At 38.2% G+C, this 24,880-nt stretch overlaps 1 protein-coding gene across 1 annotated transcript; it reads right to left on the bottom strand.

Annotated features, from left to right (window-relative positions):
* Window positions 1–26: 26 nt before the first annotated feature.
* Window positions 27–22,906, bottom strand: tmem198b (transmembrane protein 198b). The gene is made up of 5 exons (XM_052559463.1): window positions 22,500–22,906; window positions 7,064–7,341; window positions 5,336–5,917; window positions 3,681–3,883; window positions 27–1,637 (listed from the first exon to the last, which is right to left on the bottom strand). Exons 2-5 carry the CDS (start codon window positions 7,230–7,232, stop codon window positions 1,482–1,484), a joined length of 1,110 nt encoding a protein of 369 aa, XP_052415423.1. The 5' UTR covers window positions 7,233–7,341; window positions 22,500–22,906; the 3' UTR covers window positions 27–1,481.
* Between the last annotated feature and the right edge of the window lie 1,974 nt (window positions 22,907–24,880).

The raw sequence follows: 24,880 nt of genomic DNA on the forward strand, positions 1-24,880 counted from the left end.
TGAATCACAGATCACAAGAGACACAGTGAATTCACAAAGTTTACCATAATAATCAGGCCCATACAAACACATGCTGTTGTACAGTGTCCAAAAACAAAAATTATGATGTCAGATTGTCAAAGGTTTCATTGCATTAAGACTTTCTGTCTTTTAAGACTACACTCTGTTATCAGACGGTAAGTTATAAAGAAACTATGACTATGCATGTAAAACTGAACAAACAAACAAACTAATAAATACCACCATCCGTTCACCTGTCGGGACCCGGGATCCCTTGAAAAACAATGAATTATCTAATAAATATGAGAGGCCATGTTGAAACGAATATACTACATGTGCATTTTATGTACAAAACATGAATGAAAAGAAAATGAGAGACACCATGCCAGAAACTGCTCATTTCAATTGTCTGTGTGGAGATGGGCCTGAAAACGTATTGTGGAAAGGAAAATGGGGGTGCTTATGTCATGCAGTTTGCCCCAAAGGATTGTGGGGATCTTTTAAGAAGGACGTTTACTCCTCAACCATCATGTCTTCCTGGACACTCTATATGTTCACTTGCAAAGCTAGTTTTATACACAGCAGTAACTGAACGCTCATGGTGCCATCCGTTGCTCTCGCCTCCGAGGGGACCAATCTATTGTTTTTGCATCATTATTCTGCGTCCATGTACATGTATAGTTCTTCCCCCAGTACTTCAAAACATTCCACTGTCCCTGAGTATCATCTTCGCTCATTTCCTCCATCTTGTCCTCGTTCTTTACATCACCAGGCGTTCAGCTCTGCATCCCAGAGTGGACCAGGTGGCTCTGATCAGCAGTAATATGGCTCTTTGCCCTACAGCCTTTCTGAAACGAGGCTAAGGAGTTGGATTCTCCTGAGAGAGTTTCATAGTGGTGTCTCGAAGGCAACCCTGCTCAATGGTTATTTGGTACAGTCCTGGGCCGGAATGCGGGATCTCACAATACAGACACTGGCTGGTGGAATCCACAGACTTTACTATGAGAGGAGGAACGGCTGACTTCAAAATGGCAGTCAGCGTTGTAGTACAAAGACTAGATTCAGCACCAACTGATGAATTTGTCACAAACAGAAATGCAATATCGGGAAACATTGATGAACGGGCAACACACTAATTCACCACAGACGTTTTTTAAAAATAATTTGACAGAATGGAGCCCAGATTGATTTTTTTTTTGACCATCTCATAATGGTTTCTGTATTAGGTGAACAGAATGCCACGTCTCAGGCACATGTTCAGGTAAAGTGTGTTAGTGTAATTATGTTTGTGAAAGCAGCTCTTTAATACAACCATGGTCTCGCAATGATGCATCCAGTATTATTAAGTGCTTTCATTGTTCAGTTCTGAATGGTGAGGAGACCCAAGTCTCTGTGCGTGCGGGACCCAGGGTCAGGTCAGCACCGAATGAAAGTGTGTGTAAGGGGGGAGGGAGAGGGGGGTTGTGAAGAAGTGAGTGTGGTCAGACCCGAACATGTGGTCCGACCCCAGAAGTGAGAGGGACCCTGGATCCACAGTCATAGTCCATATCCACACTTGTGTGACCGGCAGCCATCAGCCCACCCGCTGGATAAGCACGTCCATCCACCTGTCGTTCCCGAAAACTCTGGATGTAGCTCTGCCAGAAAGAAAAACACATAAATGAAATTTAATAAAATTACTACATTATTAAACAAGACCAAAGTTACTTTTGTTAGTAAATGCATGTCTTTCAGAGAGTTTTTCCAGCTTTGTAGGACAAAATGTTTTACAAAATTAAAGTTATGATAAGACTACAGTAATTATGATTTAATATGGCTTCATTTCAGAACGTCAGAATTCAATGGAAGTTCATTTCTGTCACAAATTTTCAATGTTTAAAAGGTATTTTTAACTTTCAATAACATGTTCAAAATCCTATTAGTTTATGTTAAAATGCATAGAATCAGATTTCAGCTAAATTGATCAACTTCTCCCAAAATATATATATTTTTTGTAACATTATAAGTGTCTTTACCCTCATTTGTGATTAATTTATCAGGTTCTTGCTGAATAAAAGTACTTTCTTTAGGTTTTTTTAGTTTTTGAATGGTAGTGCATCATGGTTTTCAACATTGATAATAATAAGCAATGTTTCTTGAGCACCAAATTAGCATATAGGAATAATTTCGGAACAATCATGTGACTCTGAACAGTGGAGTGTCGCTAAAGACTATATTCAGCTTTTCCATAACAGGAATAAATTACACACAAATATGTGGTTGAAAACACTGAACGGTTGTTATAAATCACAAGTGCTAAGCAAGTCTTTCTGTCTCAGTGCCAGTCAAAGCACAAAAGCAGATTTGAATTTAGTAGTTGATCATGTGACGTACTAAATGTTCTAATCACACTGGTGTGACTGTAAAAGCCAAGGACCTGCTTAGAGTTATCATTATGGTGTTATTGTCATCAAAGGGTTAAAGAAAATCTCCATCCAGATAATTAGAAAAGTAATTAGGCTAAAAAAAGTTTTAATAAAAACATCAAGGAATTCTTTACAGGGACATTATTTGTAGTAACATTTTAAGTTTTGGCAGCGTTTTTGTCACTTTCCCATTAAAGGGATAGTTCACCCAAAAACTGAATTATTCTTGCTTTACGACAGATCGCAGACTTACATGTGAATTACTGCCACCTATCTCTCAAATGGACCCTTGACACTCCCAATTGAGACTGTAGATAAGAGTGTCAATGGTAGGGGTGTGACGGTTAGTATATAACTGTGAGACCGGAGGTTATAGTTGAACACCGTCATCAGAACTCTATAACCGCCAAAACCGTGTCATTAAAATATTTTTTACATACATTTTTTTATCAAAAATTATTTTCATTTTTTAGATAGGATCATAAGATGTGCAATATATCGGGAGACATGGTTTTTACTAGGGGTGCCATTGTTAACTGAGAAGATGAACCAAAAAACGCTGAAAATGAAGTGGATTTGCGCATCTTCTCTATTAACAACGGCTCTGTTTAGTAACAGCTGCTCTATGTGAAATCACGCACCTGATGGAATTAACCGCTGATTAGAAAACCAGCTTTACTGATGAGATGCGCATAACGATCGGCCGATCGTGATCGGAGCACCCCTAGTTTTTACCACTTAATGAAGTTTTGTATGCACACCCCTAGTCAATGGTCCATTTGAGAGATAGGTGGCGGTAATGCACTTATAAGTCTGCAATCAGCCGTAAAGCAAGAAGAAGAAGAATATATCTAACCGCAGGCTGTGTCGAGGATGCGTGCTCAGTACAGTTTAGACAGTTCAGGCATTGCAGTGCATCAGAGATAAAAAACAATATAAATACTGTTCAGTTTCTTGCACATATGGATCATTTCGTGTCTTTACATATCAATGTATTGTCATGAGTTGCAGGGTTTAATTTGGTTTTGTGTATGCTTTTTTTTGTTTTATTGTACATTTTAGCTGTGATTCGCATTCACATCCATTACAAGACTGATAGACTGCAAAAGTTTGAGTTAAAAATCTCATTGTATTCTACTGAAGAAACAAAGTCACCTACATCTTGGATGCCCTGGGGGTAAGCAGATAAACATAAAATTTTCATTTTTTGGTGAACTATCCCTTTAAGTTCCACCCTGCTCTGCAATATATGTGTAGGTTGGTGTGTGGACTCACAGGAGAAAGCACATCTCCATCAAAGCGTCGTATAGGGTTGGGTTTCCTGCGGTAGGCGGGCTCTGGGTGCAGGGCTTTGGCGGCATGTGTGTGGTGTGCGTTCTGCGGCTGCTTCCTCTTTTTCTTCCTGCCGCTCTCCCTCCTCTCCTCCTTCTGACGTATACGCATAAGCTGAACTCGCCGCTGCTGGCGACTGATCATCACTGAGAAAGAGAGAAAGCACATTACATAACAGAAACATACATATTGGACATTGTATGTTCTGTCTGTACAAAATCTAAACTAATTATCCATGTACATTTATGACTTGCATAAAAAAAAAAAAAAGGATGGTGACATGGACCTTCCAGTTAGCGGCTTCCTCCACACTTCCTTTACTTTAGTGATCCGTTCTTCTCTCATGCATACTCTTTAAAATCCTACATATGCATTTACATAGCCACATAAGCTTTATATATCATGTAATAATAATTAAATATACTTCGAAACAAAATAATAAATACTATTTCACTATTACCATACTACTACTACAAAAAAAAATGTCCCCAGTACAACTGTTCAAATGTTAAACCATCAAGCTTTTATTTTGTTGGATAGCTACTGGGATCACATAAAGATGAGATAAAACTGAAATAGCGACAGAACTTTTCTCCTGTATCATGATGCACATGTGAGTAACGGACCATCAACAAAGAAAACAGTAGGCAAGACTTGGTTGTATGCATTGATTGATTGTTGATAGGATTTTGAGACATGGATTTGAAAGTGGATGCAGCTGAATACGAGCTTGCAGTGGCGAGTTTAAGTGGACTAAATGATTTAAGTCCTGCATACATCATCAGACTGAAGGAGGGAAATTTTCACTAGAAGGTACATTTATGACATTTTGATTTAAGGTGTAAAAGGTGAAAATTAAATATTTGCAATGAATGAACCTTCCACAATAAGATCTATAACGTGTTAAAAAAAAAACAAATCCATTTCATGCCAGCTTCTTCTCTTTATAAATGCTCCTGAAACACTGGATCATAAACCGCATGTGTGTAAAGAAACACAGTGCCACACTTTGCATTAAGTCTGCCGTGCATATATTAATCTAATTAAATTGAAGCCTTTACTAATTCATAATCACACTAAGACGCATTACAATACATTTTTTCAATTAATCATTCTGCCCTTACATGGATTTTACCACTTTTATGGTACTTTTACTGTCATGTTTGGAGTTTGAAATATCTGTTCTCATTCACTTTCAAAATAATTCTTTGCATGTTCTATTAAACATCTCATGTGTTCCTTGGAAGAAAGGAAATCATACAGTTTTGGAATGCCGTGAGAATGAAATATTGCCAAACTTTCATGTTTGGGTGAACTCTTTCTTTAAGACATTATAAACCATTCAGTGAACACAACTCTACTGTATTGAAAACAGACAGAGAGACAGGGAGAGCCTCTCCATGAACTGATACTCTGCTCTGCATGACGTTTCTGTGATGATCATCATTCACACAGGCCTGAGAGCACACCAACAGACAGGAACCATCTGCTGTGCTGCGCACATTCATCCAACCTTCTCTCCCTCTCCGGTATAGTAAATCCACAAGAACAGTGTGTGTCATATATTCCAAACAACACTTTGTCTGTCCCTGACTCACCCTTTGTGTGGGAGTAGCCCTCTGCCGTCACTCTCCATTGCACCAAAACACCCAGCAGGGCGAGGGCAGGCCAGGCTCCCAGGACCACCCACGTCGTCCAGCACACCGGCTCCCGGGGGCCCGTTTTCACCCGCTCGTAAATGTACCTCACCAGCGCGAATAGCTCTACGAAATAATCCGTAGCCACAACTATCACTGCAGCCCCAAACACGGCCGTGGAGAGGGTGGTGAAGCATCTCTGCCACTGCAAAGTGAGGACGGCGAACAGCATGCCCAGGCCCAGCAGGACGCCCAGGGGCACCCATACTGACCGCGGGGGGTTGGACGACAGCTCCTCCATTCCTATCAGGGTCCCGATGCCCACCAGCAGGCCCAGGAGCAGCCCCACCATGAAAAGCCCAACGCTGCGTACCAACATGGTCACTAGGCCACACAGGGTGCCGATGCCCAGGCCAATGCCCACGCTGGCCTCAATGCTCAGCTGCGTGTCCAACACTCGCTCCTTGTAACAGAGCAGGAAGATAATTACAGAACCAAACATGAGCCCCGTGAGGAAGAGGACAGCCTTAAAACAGCGGTAACCTGCAAAACAGAGAAAGAACAGAAGGTGAGAACTGAGTGAAAAAATGCCAGAAAGAGTGAAGGAGGGAAAAGAAAAAGATAAAAATAGCTAGAGATAAACACCAGAAATGCACAGAGTGGCTGATTTCACAGCTCAAGAATAGCTCTATATTGTGAGACCACGATTCTGCCTAGTTTCTAAACAGTTCAACACATTCCAACTCTTTCAATATGGAAAATTGACTTTTCAATTTCACTTAGGATTATACATTTCATGTATAATATTTCCAGCTCTACCATCATAAAACTTTTTTACAGGGAGATGCACAAATGTGAGGGAAAGCCAGAAGAGATGTACCCATATTATTTCTGGCTGACAATCCATACAGACAAGCCAATTATTATTTTTATGCTATGGAAGATATACAAATTCTATACAATGTTGTCTATATAAATATTAAACTAATATAAAATACCTAAAAAAGTAAATAAATAAAATTCATTTTAAATGCTACAGATGAATTTAGGCATCACAATATTACAATGTACATTATAAAAATGAATGTTTTACTCACTAAAAAGTCTAAAGTATCAATAAGTGAGCAGAAGGCATGTAGTAGAAACAAGTTTCGATACAAATCATGTTATTAAAAAAAGAGGCCTTTAAATTTCATACATCAAATATGATAACCCTTTACAGGGATAACAGTTTTATTAAATTAAATCATCTTTAAATGTTAACTTTAAGCAAGCATTAGATGACAGCAAAGGTGATCTAAAATAGAGGAAATTAGCATGCAAATTCAAATATTCAATACTGACCAATACTTCTAAAATAAAATTCAAATCCAGTATAGCTGATAACAATAAAGAACTGATATCTTATGTATCCCTATTACACAGTTTGTCTAAAATAGACTGCAGAAGTGCAGTTATACAAGCCATGACCTTATTTAGAACCTCATGAAATATTCAAAAGCGGGCAAAAAGACACAGAAACAGACTGAATTTAAAACCATCATCATAACCCTGACCCTGAATAATTCCAATAATGAGAGACCGGGGGTAAAAGTTTTTGCCTATAAAAATAATAACATAATTTTTTTTTCAGGTAATACAAATATTGCGTTATGGTGATGCATAAGTAAACATGAAATCTCAACTCACCAAAGAAGCAATAGATTATTCCGAAGAGACAGCACATAGAGCAGACCACTGAGGGGACCACCTCATAACGTCGCCCCGTGCCGTCATTACAAGGTTCCAACTGCTCCGGTCCAGCTTCTCTTGAGGGAGGGGCCAGCTTAAAGGCTAGGGTCTGCAAGGTGGACGTCATGGTGAGCGTAGTGTGCTGGATGGAGTGAACAGGTTGCAGGGAGGGGGTGACTGAGGGAAGGGGGAGAGGCTGGGAAATCAGGGTACACCTCGCATCCACATGAATCTACCTGTAAAAGAGAAGAAAATAAATGTTATATAACACCTTAGCTCACAAAAACATAATATTGGAAGACTAGAAGTTGCAAATTCAAAAGCAGCTTTACAGAAAATCAAAAATGTTAAAAATACCTTATCTTCATTTAAAAGTTAGCAGATTAAAGCTGGAAGAGAATATAGAATACAAGAACTCAAACAGTTGAGATCATCGATATAGTATATATTTCCCTACAAAAATATACTGTATGTATAAGTCTAAAGTTGGAAATACCTATATAGAAGGCTGGATATAAAATATATCCAACTTGATACAAAGAGCTGTGTGATCATAAAGTTTACATGTTATGATATAAAGAATTATGCAGCTAAGATTACAGTACACTGGAAAAAAGGCACAGAAGCTGTCACTGGTGCAGTACCATTTCAAAAGGTACACTTTTATACCTAAAGGGTTCACTTTTGCACCTTAAATGTATATATATATATATATATATATATATATATATATATATATATATATATATATATATATATATATATATAATATATATATAGTGTACACTGTAGCACCTTCACAAAATTGTACTTTTTTAAAAGATACTGCCCCAGTGACAGTTTCTAAAATTGCACATACTGATTTATGTGATGTATGCAGGTAAATAGGAAAAGATTTATACTGTATATCCACATGTTAATAAATTACTGAATGATATTTTACATTTTTGGATATTATATCCAAAAACAGATTTGGTTTAGAAATATATTAAATTAAACTTAAAAAAAAATTCCCTTGTACAACAATTAGCCAGGCCTATTTCTAGCACAGTATTCAGGTTTGACAGGTTTAGATTTATATTTACTCCACCCGCAATCCAAAACAAAGAGGAGGTGAGAGACTCCCATGTTCTTGTTTTCCTTTTCTCCCTTGCTTTTTTTGTTTAAACTTTCCCTTGAACTTAACAATTTGATCTGATCTTTGGAAGCGATTTTGGGTCATGTAAGGCTACCTTTATGAAACAAATGACACTACTGATATATAAAGCCATAACTCACTCATAGAAGTTTGCATTCCATTTATTCACTACTTTACTCTTCATTCTCTCTCTTTCTTTATCTCCCCCCACTCACTTCCTCAACTGCATTGCTTGTTCAATCATGCCCTTCTCCTCTGTCACATAGTTGTGGATCATTGTGTGCTTAAGGATGCCTAATAACTGTTCTGCGGTCAGGTCTTCTTTTGCTAAATGATAGCAATCTAATCAATGGCCATGTCTCCTCTGGCAGCTGTGCAATTGTTCTGGCACTGTTTACTACCGAGCTCAGCCAGACAACTTCAGTTCTTCGCAGTGTTATTTACATCTGTGCTGTTTCTGAATGCAAAAACACATTCTATGAAACTCGCCTGATCTGGTGGGCATGGCCCTAAACCAACTTAATTATACAGGGTTTCCTTAAGACAGACAAGCCAACTAGTCATTCTGAAAACCCACTGAGGAGTAGATTATGAAACTGTAGTGCTGTATATCCCTACACCATAATTCCCCTGAAGACAGTCTGAGTTGAACGTGAGAACATTGTTCATTTGGTTACCCTCCCTCCCTATTTTCTCCCCAGCTTTGTCATACAAAACACATGCCTTAGTAATTATATTTAACTTAGGGATAATCAAAGCTCAGTTTAAGTCAACCCCCACGTGGCAGAGAATCCCTGCCAAACCAAACTGCAATCCGGCACAGAGAGAAAAGAGACCCATGTTTTCATCATTAAACATCAATAGAGCACCTATGCAGTCAGATGTCTAACAATAAATGACCTTCCACTTCCTGTCTGTGACCATAACAATGAAAAGATGCAAAGCTTACCAGCTCGGGGGAAGGTGGTATTAACCAATAGAAAGGCAGCCTCCCCCTCCATAGCAACAGACCAGGAGCCAATTGGAGGCATTCTAGCTTGTGGGCTCTTCTAAGTGTTGCTGTATCGTCATCATCTCAACCTAAGGAACTAAAATAAACTGACCAATGACCTCCATACCCTCATTCATGCTTACACAAACATACACTACTGCTCTCCTACACACTAACCTAAATTATTCCCAAACATGCACATCTTAGCACACAACAAGCCACTAGTTTAGGTAAGTGACAGTCAAAGTCTGATATGAGAAGATAGAGACTAACATATGGGAAATTGTTTGGGGAAGACAGATTTTATGTTTTATTTAGTAGACTGGCTTTTTTTTAACGCAAAGTAATAAGCAATTTTATTCAGCAAGGATGCACTGAATTTATCAAAAGTGACAGTAAACCCTTTTCACAATCATTTTAAAACATTTCCATTTTATGTTCTTCTGAACTTTCTATGCATCAGAATATCCAGAAAAACATATGTACATGTACGTGTTTTTAAGTATTGCGGTTTAAAAACAAGTGATTTTAAGTCACTGAAATGCATTTAACAAAAGAGAACTTAGCTTTATATGCCTTGAACAGTTAAACATACACACTTGTATGCATGGGTAAAAATGCCCATCTTTGCTATTATCTTCATGAACATGTAAGCAGAGAAAGAAAACACATGTGTAACAGCATATCCGATCCGGGCAGCTCTTAAAGTGACAGCAGTCTAATATTCCTGCTGTCTGTCATTCATGCTAATCACAACAAAAGAGAGACAATCTCACACTTCTCTAGACTAAATCACTTTTGTAACTTTAATAAGAAATCTACATTTAATTTACACAGTGAAGAATATGCAGTGTTTTCATACATTTACTTTATAGCTACTATGTATGGAGCTTTTTTTTATTTATTTGTTATACTGTACTTTTTGTCCTATAGTAATTCATTTCTTATTCCAATTTAATCGCTGATTGTTCACCTGTCCTCAGTGAGTTAGAGGTTGTTGTTTTTTTTTTTAGGATTTTCTTTTTATTGTTATTGACACTGGTGACAAGAATTACACAATTTATATGGTAGCAAAACATTTTTTATTTTTTTTTACTCGTATTGTGATATAAGATTTTTTTTTTTGTCATATCACCCATCCCTATTGATATTAATTTAAAAATTTTTACGTGAGCACTGAATCAGCATCATGTGACACTGTAGACTGGAGTAATGGCTGCTAAATTCAGCTTTGACATAACAGATTTCTTTTTAATTTTAAACAGAACACAGTAATTTTAAACTGCAATAATACTTACAATATTACCATTTAGGGCTGCTCAATTATGACAAATATCATAATGGTCGATTATTCTCTTCAAAATTTGTTATAGCACTTATATATGTTTTTGACTGCTTCCATTGTTCTCATTTGTAAGTCGCTTTGGATAAAAGCGTCTCCTAAATGACTAAATTTAAATGTAAATTTCAGCTCAGTGAAACAATTTAAGCACCAACACTTTTTCAGTAAGTTACCTTTCTTGTAGAATTGTTCTTTAAATAAAGAACATTAAGTAGACCAGATTGTTAATTAATCATTTAGGCTACAAGTCAATATTGCCTATATGGACAGTGATTAAAAAAAAAGTGAAAAAAAGTTAGGTGCACCAGTGCAAAATGTTAGTCTAGACTCTAGAGCCCTGCACAAGAGACTTATATCTTTAGGGATTTAGACAAACAGACAGATTTATTTCTCTAGTGCAAAGCTAAAAACAAACCGCAGAGTTATCTCAATTCTTCCACTGGTCTCTGGTGACGGTGAAATGAGTTAAACTGCTGTGAATTCTGAATCTGTCACTTTACAGAGGTTACCTGAGGTCACAGGGATGACCATATTCAAATAGACAACACCTCTTTACTGGTCATGCTGATATCATGACCTCTGGAGAGTCTTGCCCCGCCTGTTGTTAGCCAGTGGGTTGGACACTTGTAACTATGGTAACCTAATCTGACACAGCTGTTAGGTTTGTCTGGCTTCGATTTATCCCATTGTCTCTGTTTGCCTTCTATTTTCTGAGCTCCTAGCCTCCCACTGTATTTGGTTCTTCCTTCCTTGCTGTAAAGCTCATTAATTACTTCCATCTGCGGTCGTTTTCCTCAACTTGCACTTCTTTCCACTTAAATTGAGAGGCTTAGCGGTTCCCCATCTTCATTCCCTGGAGGTGTTTTAGTGGATTTGGACACCTGTGTGCATTTGTTTCTCACCTTAACTCACTTCGAGTTACCGCTCACATTCACACTGTATTTATCTGTCCTATGAGCAACAACATAATCAGATTACTGACAAACACTATATGATTCATCATCCGCTGGTTCATCATTGGCCACCCAGTCAATTCTATTAGATAACACATTCAAACAACCATTCAATTTATCTTACACCACTGTCTGTTAAAAATGAGCACTCAAATTAGATTAAATCTCTTTGTTTTGTTTGTTGTCCCTTCCATTCCCATCATTTTTCTGGTGAACTGAAATAGTTGTCTTTACAGTAAAAAAAAAAAGTGTAACATGCAACAGGGAGAGGAGATGCAACATTTAACATTAAAATGTTAAAGTTGACCATTTGTACATATTTACACACTCAAAGCGATTTTAAACCATTCCAGCACGAGAAGAGGCAAAAAAGATTTCAATTTGCACATTCAGAGTGTACTTAGTACTTAGATTTAAGTTATAAATGGAAAGCAAAGTTCCACTGAAATATTTTTTCCCTTGCTGATGTGAAAAACATTCTGCTCTGTGATTCAAAAAAGTAATATGATCTGAACTGTGAGTTTTGTGATCCATTGAACTCTTGTAAACTGATCCAACCTATAAACTTAACACAGAAAAGAAAATGTTAAAAGGGAACATTTTGTGAAAAAAAAAAAAAAAAAAAAAATTCTATATAGCTTCTTTGATATATAAGACTTTCATATACTCTGCCGATACACTCAAATGACAATATTCACAATTCACTCCCTCTATAGTCTGCAAAGGCCATTTATGAAAACTAAGCAACAAAAATTTGTCATTTGGAATTTGTCACGTTACTGACATTAAAACCATGCATACATTTACATATTTCTCACATCTCAAATCAGTGCCTATTCAGTAGCTAGCTCTTTTCTGATGAGTGACAGTGTGAACTACATTGCCATGCAGAGTTTATTAACTCTTAAAGATACAGTTGGAAAATTGTACTTAAGGGATAGGTCACATAAAATGCAAATTCTGTCATTTACTAACCCTCAAGCTGTTCCAACCTCCATAAATTTCTTTCTTTTGCTGAACACTAAATAAGATGTTTTGAAGAATGTTGATAACCAAACTGTTGTTGGACTCCAATGATTTCCATTGTATTTTTGTCAATGGGGACCAGTAATGGTCTGTTACCCACATTTTTAAAACACTGTCTTATGTTCCACAGAAGAAAGAAACTCACATAGATTAGAACTTGAGGGTGAGTAAATGATGACAGAAATTGATTCAGATCATCAGCTCATTAGTAGATACTCCAAGACCTGAATTGGGAGTGTCAGACAAAGGAGAGATGCAAAATGTGAAGCGTTGGGGGGCATCCAGGAACATGGTTGGGAACCACTGCTTTAATTGACTATCCTTTTATAGGGGTCATATGGCGTTGCTAAAAAGAACATTGTGTATTTAGTGTAATGCAATGTGTTAATGCAGTTTAAGGTTCAACAATCACATTATTTTCCACGTACTGTACATTATTGTTGCTCCTCTATGTCCCGCCTTTCCGAAACACAACGCTGATTGGCCAGCTTTCATTGTGATTGACTGAATTACTCAAGTGTGTGACAAAAGGTTACGCCCCTTACCATACTGTGATGATGTGCCTGCGCAACGAGACAAAACCAATAAAAAATATTAAAAAGAAGGCATTTGTTGCATCCAGTTGGGACATAATTACTGATTATAATGACTTATACTGTCTTTTTACGCATTGAAAGTGAAAGTGTGAAAGTGAAAGACTTCCCCATTGAGTATTGTGCCATGTAAACATAAAAACCATGTCTGCATTTGTGATCTGCGAAACGTCAAACAATAAGTGCCACTCTACACTGCTCAAAACTCATGTTTGCATCGTCAGTGGCTAATTCTTTAAATATGTAAATGTTCTTACAGACTGTGAGTCAGAAGCGCCAGACTAGGGCTGCACAATGTGACGTTTAAGCATCGATATCGCGATGTAGGAATCCACAATAGTCACATCGCAGGATGTGCGAAGTAGACTGTCGTAGTTGATCCGTTATTCATTAACTGTACGGGCCAGCTGCTCCCCGGCCCTTGACGAATGTGATTCGCGGATTTATTGCACAGCTTAACCATCATAGTTTTTAAATCCTATCAGTTTAACAGGGCAGAGAGAGAGAGTGTCGAGAGAGTGTCAATCAGATAAGTTACTGTCACTGTATTATTAACAATATTATCAAAATATGATCATTTTATTTGTAAAATAATAGCAGTCAATACTGGAATATGTCCCCATTGAAAACCAAAAGTCAACTGATTCCAGACTGATTCTCGCATTCATTTTTTTTTTTTTGTACGTGTTTGATGATGTACTGAATGAATGGCACTATGTGAGTGGTATTTGACTGTAGGAGCATATCCAGCTCCACCTGCTACACCCCCTACAAGCTGTCCTGTCTTACTCAGCAGCAGGGCCTTGTCTGTGGGCTACGTCCTCTCACGACTCCCTTAGTCACCCACACCCAACACCAATCATCTATGAAGTAACCCACCTACAGTAGTGTCAGCATGCATTGGCTACAGATTATATTGTGAGTATGTGTGTGCGTGCTTTAGGCAGTGTCGTGTTTGGAAAGCATTCAGTTCCTGTATAATTTGGCTGATGGGTTGAACAGTGTGTATGTTCATCGGAGCACAGGGTTCTAGGCTGATGCGTCACCATAGTTTTCTCTTATTGTATATCTTATCTAGCCCCTAGAGTGGTTTCTCTTCCAACTTTCTATCCAGTTTGTCCTCATGAAATGCATACTTCCTGAACTCGCACTCTGTTTTGTTCCAGTACTGTGAGCTGGTCCTGATGTGTTGCAAAATGTCAGAACAGCATCTGTCCAGCTTCAATCATATCCAAACGAAGATGCCAAAAAATACACCCCATGTCTTTATCTTTTCCTTACACAAACATTCACATTTTCTCAGTTTTAATCAATTTAAAAACACTACAAACATTCTGTATGGTATTTGCACAGACATGGAAGGACGGTCTCATTTACACACAAAACACCACCATCATTATGATAATCCACCACTAGCAGATTTTCCTATTTTCATGAATCGGAAGGTGCTCTTTGGCACAGCCTGCGACTAAAATAGTCTGCCGTCTCGTCCAAACCCTGCAGGGGCTGTTTTTCTCTCATCCCATTGCGGTTTGGACACTGCCAAACACCCAGTGTGGAGTAACAGAATTCCACTCCGGAAAAGATCGGTGTGAGTGAATGTGTATGTGTGTGTGTGTATGAGTGGGTGAGCCTGGAACACAGCCAGCAGAAGAAAGCCTGGTAGAGAATAGAGAGAATGGAATAAAAAAGGATATTGATGAAAAGCAATGAGCAAAACAAGAGAGAGGTGATTTTTAAATAGTGTAGAAACTGAGAAAGGAATAGAAGAATTGATTAGAGGGAGAGTGAATGTGTGTGGGGAAGAGTAAGAGATGGAACCCTTTCTTACAAAACTCCTTCATAATGGATCAGTCATGCACTGCTCATTCTGTTCATTCTGCCTGCAGTATCTGCTGATGTAAGGTGAAAGGAACCCACAGTCTGGTTGTGCGGAGAACTAGAAAATGGAGTCAGATGAAACATTTCACAACTTTTTAGACTTTGTTTTACAAATCTGACCAAAATGCATAAACGTGGACAAGAACTTATTTTTACAACAACAACTTTTCTCTCTGTATGACACGGAAATGAAACTCCTGCTGCAGCTTCAAATCACCAAACTCTGGGCCTCGCAGCACGCAAGGCTCCAGTGAGGTCATACTCTTGACACCATATGGTTCAGTCTACAGGAAACACATTGCATCAAAACAACAAAGACAGCTTCAAAGCAAAAGCCACAGATGTAAATAGTAAAACAATAAAAATAAAAAATAAACTATCTGAAAAAAAGAGATAAAAAATGAAATAACACCCCCCCCCCCACCCCACCCCAAAAAAAACTAACAAACAAAAAACAAACCCAGACGACTAGCACGTACCTTTTCTTTTAACTTTCACTCATTGAACTACCACTGGTAATGAAAACAATCTGTCATTACAGAAACCTTGTCACTTCTGGCTTGAATTCAGTTTCCTCTGGCGTCAGAGTTGTAAACGTACCAACAGGGATGTTCACGTGAGGCCAACTACAGTTGAAAAAGAGAGGTCACATGCAAAACAAATGCTTAATGTGGGCTGGAATTAGGGATGTCAAATTTCGATTATTTCCATGATCGATCGTCGTTTAAATTAACGATCGATTAATCGTTAACCATAATACTGCAAAATGCGTCTATTGCAGGCACGCAGTCAGCGGTATGACAGGATGTGCAAAAGCCACACACACACACAAAACGCTTTCTCACTTGAATTAAAGAGGTTTTAGTCTGAATACAATGCTAGTAGCAGGATTATAAAATGAATAGATGCGATTATGATCATTTGATAAAATGAAGAGATTGCGCCATACTTTTGAGGTCATTTTACTTTGTTGACAGTTTCCAATCCCGCACGGAGAACGCTGAACGCGCCTCTTTAAATGGTTTTGTGGTGCTCGTTGTTGTATTTTAAAGCACAATTGCAATGTTTTCAACTGACATTATTGTATAAAATTATCCGAAATGTGGAGCGCGTGTGACTGCGCTGTGTACGCGCATCAGGTGAACTGAACGAGCCTCGCTGGTGACGTCACTGCCGCTGAAGATGATGCGTCTTATTTGGACGCATCTGCTCTCCACCGAAATTAATGGGAAGGATTGGCGTATCATATGCACGCAAAAATGGCATTTGGCGTATACTATGGAAGGCCAAAAGGGTCAAATTCACGTGAATTTTAACGCGTCAACAACACGTTAAATACGTGTATTTCAGGCGTAAACAACACGTATTTAACGCGTTAAATACGTGTTGTTTACGCCTGAAATACACGTATTTAACGTGTTGTTGACGCGTTAAAATTCACGTGAATTTGACCCTTTTGGCCTTCCATAGTATGCATTACACGCAAATAGAAAGTGTAAAGTCGTGTTATTTATACGCAGACTGATGAGAACGGGTTGACCAAAACACTGTTGCTCACATTAATTTGATCCTGCTGGATTCTGTCCTAGAAAATGTCAGATTTTTAAAAATCCGGCATACAGCGCATTAGATCGTGACAGTGCATGCGTGCAGACGAGGTTGAGCGAGCGCGGCTTTGGCTAGATTTATTTGGAGGTTATTGCTCATGTCTCATTCGGCACAAATCGAAATGTTTCCATATTCGCAATGTATTTGAATGTTAAACTATTATTTATAATGTAAACTAGGCTTGTACTTAACACGCATTCGCATATAGACGGAAAAGATGATCCATATGAGCAAAAACGCGCCCACACTTCTGTTTTAAATCTGTTAATCTTAATTAGCCTATTTAAGTCGGATATATTTCGCATAGCCGATTTAAAAAAAAAAAAAAAAAATAACATGAAAACAAATTGTTATTTTTATTTTGGGCCTATTACTTAGTAGGCTATACATTTTCCTTAAAGCATCCCATTTTGTCCCAGGGCTTAGAACCTGTGCCCTAGTCAGGTCCATGCAGAAACTTGTGAACGATGCTCGGCGTCATCGTTTAGTGACAGCAGTGAATGCTCCAGGAATGTGTCGGTCACAGCGCCTATTAATCGATGTTTTGAATCCAGCAATTATTTATTTAGAAATGATAAGATCTGATTATGACAAGTGTGGTATAAAAGCTTTGTTTATTAGAGGAATAATAGGTTAACTGGAAAATGTTAGATCGCGACCATGCTTTTGGACCCCATAGTCTTCATTTACGCGGCTTTGTTCTGGTTTGCCGGTTGGTCACGAATTTCCACAAATTCAGTATATTTAGGCATTGTTTCTTTTCCTAAATCTTCATAGTCTAACCCTCTAATTTCCCAGGTTTATTTTATTATCCTTCGCTTTTAATAACTGTTTTCGCATCTCTTACTGTGGTAAACATGGGAAGGGAAATTAAAGATTTCATGAATTAAGAATTCGTTCGATTTATTAATTTTTTCCCTTATTTCACTTAAATCATGGGTTATTTAGGGGACCAAATTTATGAAACATGGACAATTGCCACATTAATAATTCGTAGGAATGAATTAACAAGTTGTAGGAATGAATAGACTACCTGTCCTGTCACTGTGTCCCGCAGCCCTGCAAAGCGCACGATATAAAACAGTTATCTGATGAAATGATTAGTAACTACATTTCTATTGCATTTAATGTTGAAGAACTTTTATGTTGTTTCTATTTTAATGTACTTTAAAGTTTAAATCACATTAAAAGCTTAATTTGTACATTGTGAATGAATGATGATGCTTTTATATATCGTCACCATCACTCACAGCCGCTCGCACGTGTTGAGTGCGCATGAGCCGCACACAGCCCAACATTGAATCGGTTAACCGACCATCGATAGCCTTAATCGATTGCATCTCTTATCGACAATTAATCGATCATCGATTAATCGTTGACATCCCTAGCTGGAATCACTTGAAAATATGTTGATAATATTATAAGAAGTTTGCATTTTATGCATTTTCTTTGTACTGATTCGTGGTTATCAAGGCCCAAAAATGTGTCCATTTTGATGGCTACTTTATCCTTAAAAGTAACAATGATGGACATTGAGTTAAATTTAATATCTGGTCGTCAAACGAATGTCCAGAGGCAATACTAAAAGGATTAAACCGGATTATTCCAGGCCAACAGGGTGAGGTTACAGATTCCACACACATGAAATCTACCTGACACGGAAAAAAAAAACAGGCTTTCCTCAGATTACGACAACAGGTTTCACTACAATGCTTGGCTCTGCCTCTGACAGAGAGCTAAACAACAGCTTTTGGTGCTGTTCTACAACAACTCAACACAAATACGTTATGGCATTGCTCAGACCACTGGATATCACAGCCAGCTAGGGAAGAGTTTTGCAGTAAACAGAGTTGATCAGTGATGACAGGCCTTAGATGGGAATGCTATTGCTCTAATAAACACAAGGACATCAGATCCCTGACGCATCCAGTTTATTTAAGGTTTTCCATCCAATCTGAATTATTCTGTTCCATTACAGGTTATTTTATTGCACGCCAAATAATAACATATAGCAGGAAAAAGGACGTGAATAATAATTTGATACTTGCCAAGAAAAGCATCACAATAGGAGACACAATATTTCTGTTATACAAATTGTAACACAAATCAAAACAAGGCTATAAAGAATAGACATTATGGACTCTATATCAGTAGAGTTTTGATGTCTTAAAGCGACATAATATAATGTCATTAACATAATGTCAAGTTTTCAAACATGTATGCATTTCTTCTTCTGTGGAACACAAAAGAAGATATTCTGAATATTTTTGGTGACCACCAAATTTAATTTCTATTATTATATATTTTATATATACTCTATATATTTTTTGGAATAGCTAAATGATGGTTAGGGTAAATAAACAATGACTGAATTTAAAATTTTGGGTAAACGATTCCTTTAAGTTCACCAATTTTCAATGTTCTATTGGCCAGAATAATCTACTGTAAGATTCTCAACAGAACAACTTTTGAAACTGACTGTACTTTCATCCCACAAAGCCTTGTTTTTTGATTTGCATCAAATTACATGCTGCCTACCCATGTCCATACAATTATTTCATGAACGACTATTTGGAATGAACAAACTAGCTCCAGAGATGCAAGTGAGATCCTAGTTCAACAAGTGTGTTTGTGCACACTGGTATTTAATAAGATTCTGCAGCACATGTGGCTTGTGTTGAGTAGATTATTAGTATTATGACCTCACCGCCCTCCACCCTCTCTGTAGGCTTTTGTCTTTTCTTCAGCGCCAGCTCCATAGCACCTCTCAGTCTTTCCAGCTCTCTTCTGTTGTGTTCTTTCAGAGTTTATGAAATGGCTCCACCAAACCACCTGTGACTGCGCTGCACACACCATTCATACATTTCACTCCACCATTTTTTCATTATTACCCTGTAATGCGAAGTACACAAATCCTTGAGTAACCATTTCACTAACCCGCAGAAATAACCACATAATCTGTTCTGCAACCAATACGACTGTTACATAACATTGGGATAAACATTCAAACTGATTGGGACTACCTAAAACAAAGCAATGAGTTCATTTTTCCTTTGTTGTCAGATCGCATTTTATGCTTAAATTTAACTTGAAAACTGTGTTTTCCCAATATAAGATGTGCTGTGAGTCACATATTTGTTGGTTGACATCAAAAGAATGCAAGTCTTTGGGTGATTTGCACAAGGAACAAAGGGATCCCCATGTGGCACACACAAGTGAGGAGGAAAGACTCAGATGTGACCAACCAGCTAGAGGGCTGCCGGACAATGGATCTGTCTGTTCATCATACAGTGCATTTGGGGAAAATACTTTTCTCTGTTTCTGTGTTCATGGAAGTTGAGCGAGCGTAAACAGAGCTAAACCACATCAACATCTGCAGCAATATGCATCAAATTATGATGGTACAAACAACTGTTACATGAGCAACATATGTTTTGGTTAAATGCTTCCAATCTTTGAAAAGGTAAAAGTAAAAGTATTGCAAATAGGCAAATCTACTGGAAAACCTGTTGCGAAATCTGTGCAATTTTGACTTGAAACACTTTTTTTTAGCAGACTAGTTCTAAAGTGTTTACCAGATAAAGTGAACTTTTCTGGAAAGTTTGCTTTGGCAAAACTTTTTTATAAGTAGGGCTGCACAATAAATCGCATGCAATTGTCATGCGCATCTTGTCAGTAAAGCCGGTTCCATGATTATTAGTAAATCTCCATCACGTGCGTTCAGATGGAGCAGCATCTGATGTCCGTATTGGCAGGCCAAATCAATATAACTGAATCATTTATCAACATTAATTATACTAACATTTAACAGCAGAGCAGACCAAAGCATAATTGATAATATACCAGGTGCTAATCATAGTAACCTAAGCATAGCAATCACAAGTTCCAATCATACACACTTAAATCTGTTGGTGTCCCATGATAGCTCTGTTAAATGTGATGTGGTCTCAACAGGAACAGTCTCTCCAAACATGATGAATTAACAGATTCTACGTGCGTGCTGACATGCAGGACAAATGATGGGGCCTGCCCTGAGGGCATCATTTGTACTGTGCCACTGCTGCTACACTGTACCACTGCAATCGATGGGTGACGTGCCAATTCTGGGAAACATCCGGAAAGCATATAGGCCAAATTACACGTGAATAAAACTGTCAGCAGCACACATGCTGGCAGTCATCAACTACTTAAAGCAAAAGTCTACTATTTTATTTCTTGGATCACCACAATGAATGTGAGAATGTAACAGACGGTTTAGAAAGACAAATGCCAGTTTGCATGTGTGTTGTTGTTGATGAACAGACTTGATATGGTATGTTTTGGTATGCGTTTCCTAGTGTGCACCAACAAAGTCTGCAATGCGTGGGAACACTGATGGGATCAGACCAAACAAAGAACCTGAGGACATGGTGATAAGATGATGCAAAAAATAGTGAACATGACATCATTATAAGGCACTAGCGACACAACCATGTTCTTCTGGAGATCAAGGTGTACACGTGTACAGCACAGGACACTGAGCAAGATCACGGAGACTTCTTTGGGAAAAATCCCTGATATGATGAAATTTGATAAAGAGAACTGTAAGGAATTTAATGATACAAGCTCTCATTTCACTTTTTGAATAGCGGTCATTATTCAGAAAAATGTTACCGGGAAATGTGGCAAAAAACAAAAACAGAATCAAGTATTCTAAAGATCCATATACTGTAAAAAATTATTATAATAATAATTTCAGACTACACTGGTCCTACTGTTTGCAATGTATACATATACAGTACTGTGCAAAAGTCTTAGGCCACTAGTATTTTCACCAACAAAATATGGTTTTAAGTCAGTTATTTCTGTTTTGTTGTAGTGTGTCAGTTGTAAATTTAAGTTTACATTTCCAAACATTAGTTTAGGTATTTAAATTTAATAATCCAGTGAGATTTTTTTTGCACAAGGAGCCTGAAAGCAGCCGGTGCTTCACAAAGAGATCTGATGTCACCATCATCAGTCTGTCTGGAATAACTTGAAGAAACAGAACAAACTGAGACAGACTAAATCCAGAAGAACTTAGGCAATGTCGCCAAAATGCTTCAAGAAACCTGTTAAGCTACGGTACTGTGCAAACCTTCTGGCACTTGTGTAAAAAAGCTGTAAAGTGAGGAGGCCAACAAAAATAGTGCCATAAATAGATTTTATTAATGTTCTTCTATTAACTTAACTAAATTAAGTAGTTTTCGCTTTCAAATGCGAAAGAAAAGTGTGTGATGATATCTCTCAACTCTCCCTTATATTCTCTGGAGCAATACATTTTTTAATATCGTGATGTCCTAAAATATCATCAATTTCATAACACCACATCCAACAAATAACGAAAAGGCTTTCCAAGTTCATGAGGCTGTCGCACTCAAGTTTGTTTGTATGAGTGTGTGTATGTGGCAAGTCGTGTCTCGTCTGGCACGTCGATGTCCAATACTGCATGTAAACAGAAGTCATGTTCACTTTACCTGCAGGTATGAACACATGCATGGAGATTTCCGTGCGTTATTGCGCGTCAATGAATAGAGTCTATACACAGAGACGGACTGCGGTAAACCATGTCATAACATAAGATCTTGTAAGTGGACTACAAAATCTCATGCTTAAACTCATCTGGAAAGTGCAGATGATAGCCTACATCGCGAGCGAAGTAGGCCACGACATCATTTTCTTGATATGATCGCGTTCATAACACGCTAAACAAATCCCCCATACTACAGCCATTTGCAATGACGCGTCTTTTGCATAAACGACAGTGTCAACGTGTATAAACCAACGCCGCGACTGATGATCATATTCTGAAAAAAGTGTCCAGACGTGGCCATTTGCGCTCACCCTGACCGCGGTTCAGCATCCTGCTTCTCCCAGATCCCGGTCCCGTGCTTCGGCTTCGCTCGTCCGACTGTCTAATCTCCGGCGACACAGCCACATTCCAGTCCTATCGATCCAGCTTTGCACACTTGAGCTCTATAGGGAATACAAAGAACTTGTTTGTCTTGACAAAAAAGCTCCGGAGATGTTCCCGAGGTTCTTTTGACTCCCGGTCAGCTTTTCGTTGGTCGTGGCTGCTGCCAATTAGTCCAAGCACCGACTATTGCTTTGCATCTAGGATCTACATTATTCCATCCTATGCAGTGAATTCTGTGGGATGACCGACAGTCACTGATCAAAAGATGCCGAAACACACATAAATACTGCTGTTACCCACTCACACGGAGTCTGGGGCGGACCCTATTGGCCAGAGCAGGCGGGGTCAGGGAGAGATGTAGGACACGCGAGTACTCGTGGAGGATCGTGAATTTGAATGAACAACACAGACGCAAATCCATGAGATTCATTCCGTTTAATGGGAGTATCTACTCCTGGAAGCATTGGGTGCATATCTGATAAAACCCAATCCATTTCATATCTGAGTAATCCTTGTCTGTAATGAAACGTTCAGACAGTTGTCCTCATTTAACAAACAACTGTTTGCTTCTCTTCTGTAATGAACTGCACTGACTCCTTAGAATAAATGCATGTGCATAACAACAACTTAATAGCACACAAATCAGTTTTATACAGAGCTGAACATTTTCAGATTATGGAACATTTAATTTAATTTGTTGTGAATTTAGTATCCTATCTACTGGCAAAAACTGAGTTCAAAAATACAAGTAGCCTACTGTACCTTGCTTATAAGCTTACATTTATCAAATATTGTCAAATAACCCAGACTTATAGTGTGTCACTGGATATAATATAATTTTTATGTCTTTGTTATTCCCCCATTATTATCTACTCAAATATTCCATCCCAACAATCCAACAGACGAAGGAAAATAATGACGTGATCAACTTGACAAAGAAAGTGCAATACCACTGCTGCCATCTGCTGGACAGCACGTGAGACTCAAGGGAAGTGCGGAAATTATGACTACTGCATTAACCCGAAACCACCCCAAAATGGAACACAAACATGTTAAGCTCAATAAAAGCCTCAAATCACTTTCAGTGTAGCCTATGGGAAAACTATGCCATGAAAGTGAGGTGACTGAAGATATGGTTTGAAACAAGTCTCAACGTGAATTGCAGTATGGCAGTATTTTGGCAGTATTTCGAGGGGGAATGATCACTTTAACAGAAAAAGTCTCAACCAACAAATGATTATGTAGTAAATACATCTATAACAATAACTTGTTCTTAATTTATTTGGGATTAAAGTTGAACCTGAATGTTTTGTGTATATTTGTGTTTTTTATTGTATTAATACAGAGCAGTATAAAGAGATATAGGAGAAGAAACCAACACAACTTTAATCTTCATCTTTAAAAACCTTTCTTCCTGGAAAACTAAAGCTGCGGTGCCTCATTCTTGTTCAGCCTTCTCCACTGGATGATGTGGCCTCTACAAGTTTGCCATTATAGTACAAAGATTGAAAAGCTGGAAAGGACATTCGGCGGGTACCTTAGAAAATGGCTTGGACTTCCTATTGTTCATCTTAATAAAGGGAAAAGACGTTCATTGACATAAGTGGGAGCTTACTTACTTACCAGGAAACAGAATGCAAGAACTTGGTATGGCAGCTAGGCTAATTAATACTGAGCACCTGTGTCCTAACTTTCTGTTTTTAACACTTCAGCATGATGGACTTCATTGGACTAATTTTGTATTTGTATTTGTATTTCCAGATATGGTCTTGTTATTGCTAACATGAACAAAGTGGGTTGAGAGTTTTCCCGGATAAAAAGGGCTGTGTAACAGAGTGAAGTGTTTAGTGTGCTGGAGAAATTATCTGGTGATAATAGGTCTCAGTTTGTAGAGAAAGGAGAAAACAAAGTTGAATTGGTTAAATTTTAAATGCAATATGCCTATTAATGGCAATGGAAATATGGTAGCCCAAAAACAAGATAGGACAGTTTTTGTTCCACATGTACTTTTCACGGGTTACACCATGAGGACAACGGGCCAGATAAGCAGATATATTATATGTTGTTGACTAACAAAAACACTTAAGGTCTTCATTTACAGGTTTCAGCAGCTCTATCAATGCCAGGGTTTAATTCACTCCATCAATGAGGACCAATAAATGTGCTGAGTTGATCTTAGGAAAAGATTTAAAATGCTCAGCAAAATGGTCGGAGATTGAAACACCTGCATTCAAGTTTCTCAACTTTAACTACACCATTCAGTTTTAGCAGCCCCGCACTTGAAGAAAGTGAGACACAGCTCAGAAAA

Source organism: Carassius gibelio, chromosome B6 (assembly GCF_023724105.1).
Source record: "Carassius gibelio isolate Cgi1373 ecotype wild population from Czech Republic chromosome B6, carGib1.2-hapl.c, whole genome shotgun sequence".
NCBI classification, from domain to species: domain Eukaryota; kingdom Metazoa; phylum Chordata; class Actinopteri; order Cypriniformes; family Cyprinidae; genus Carassius; species Carassius gibelio.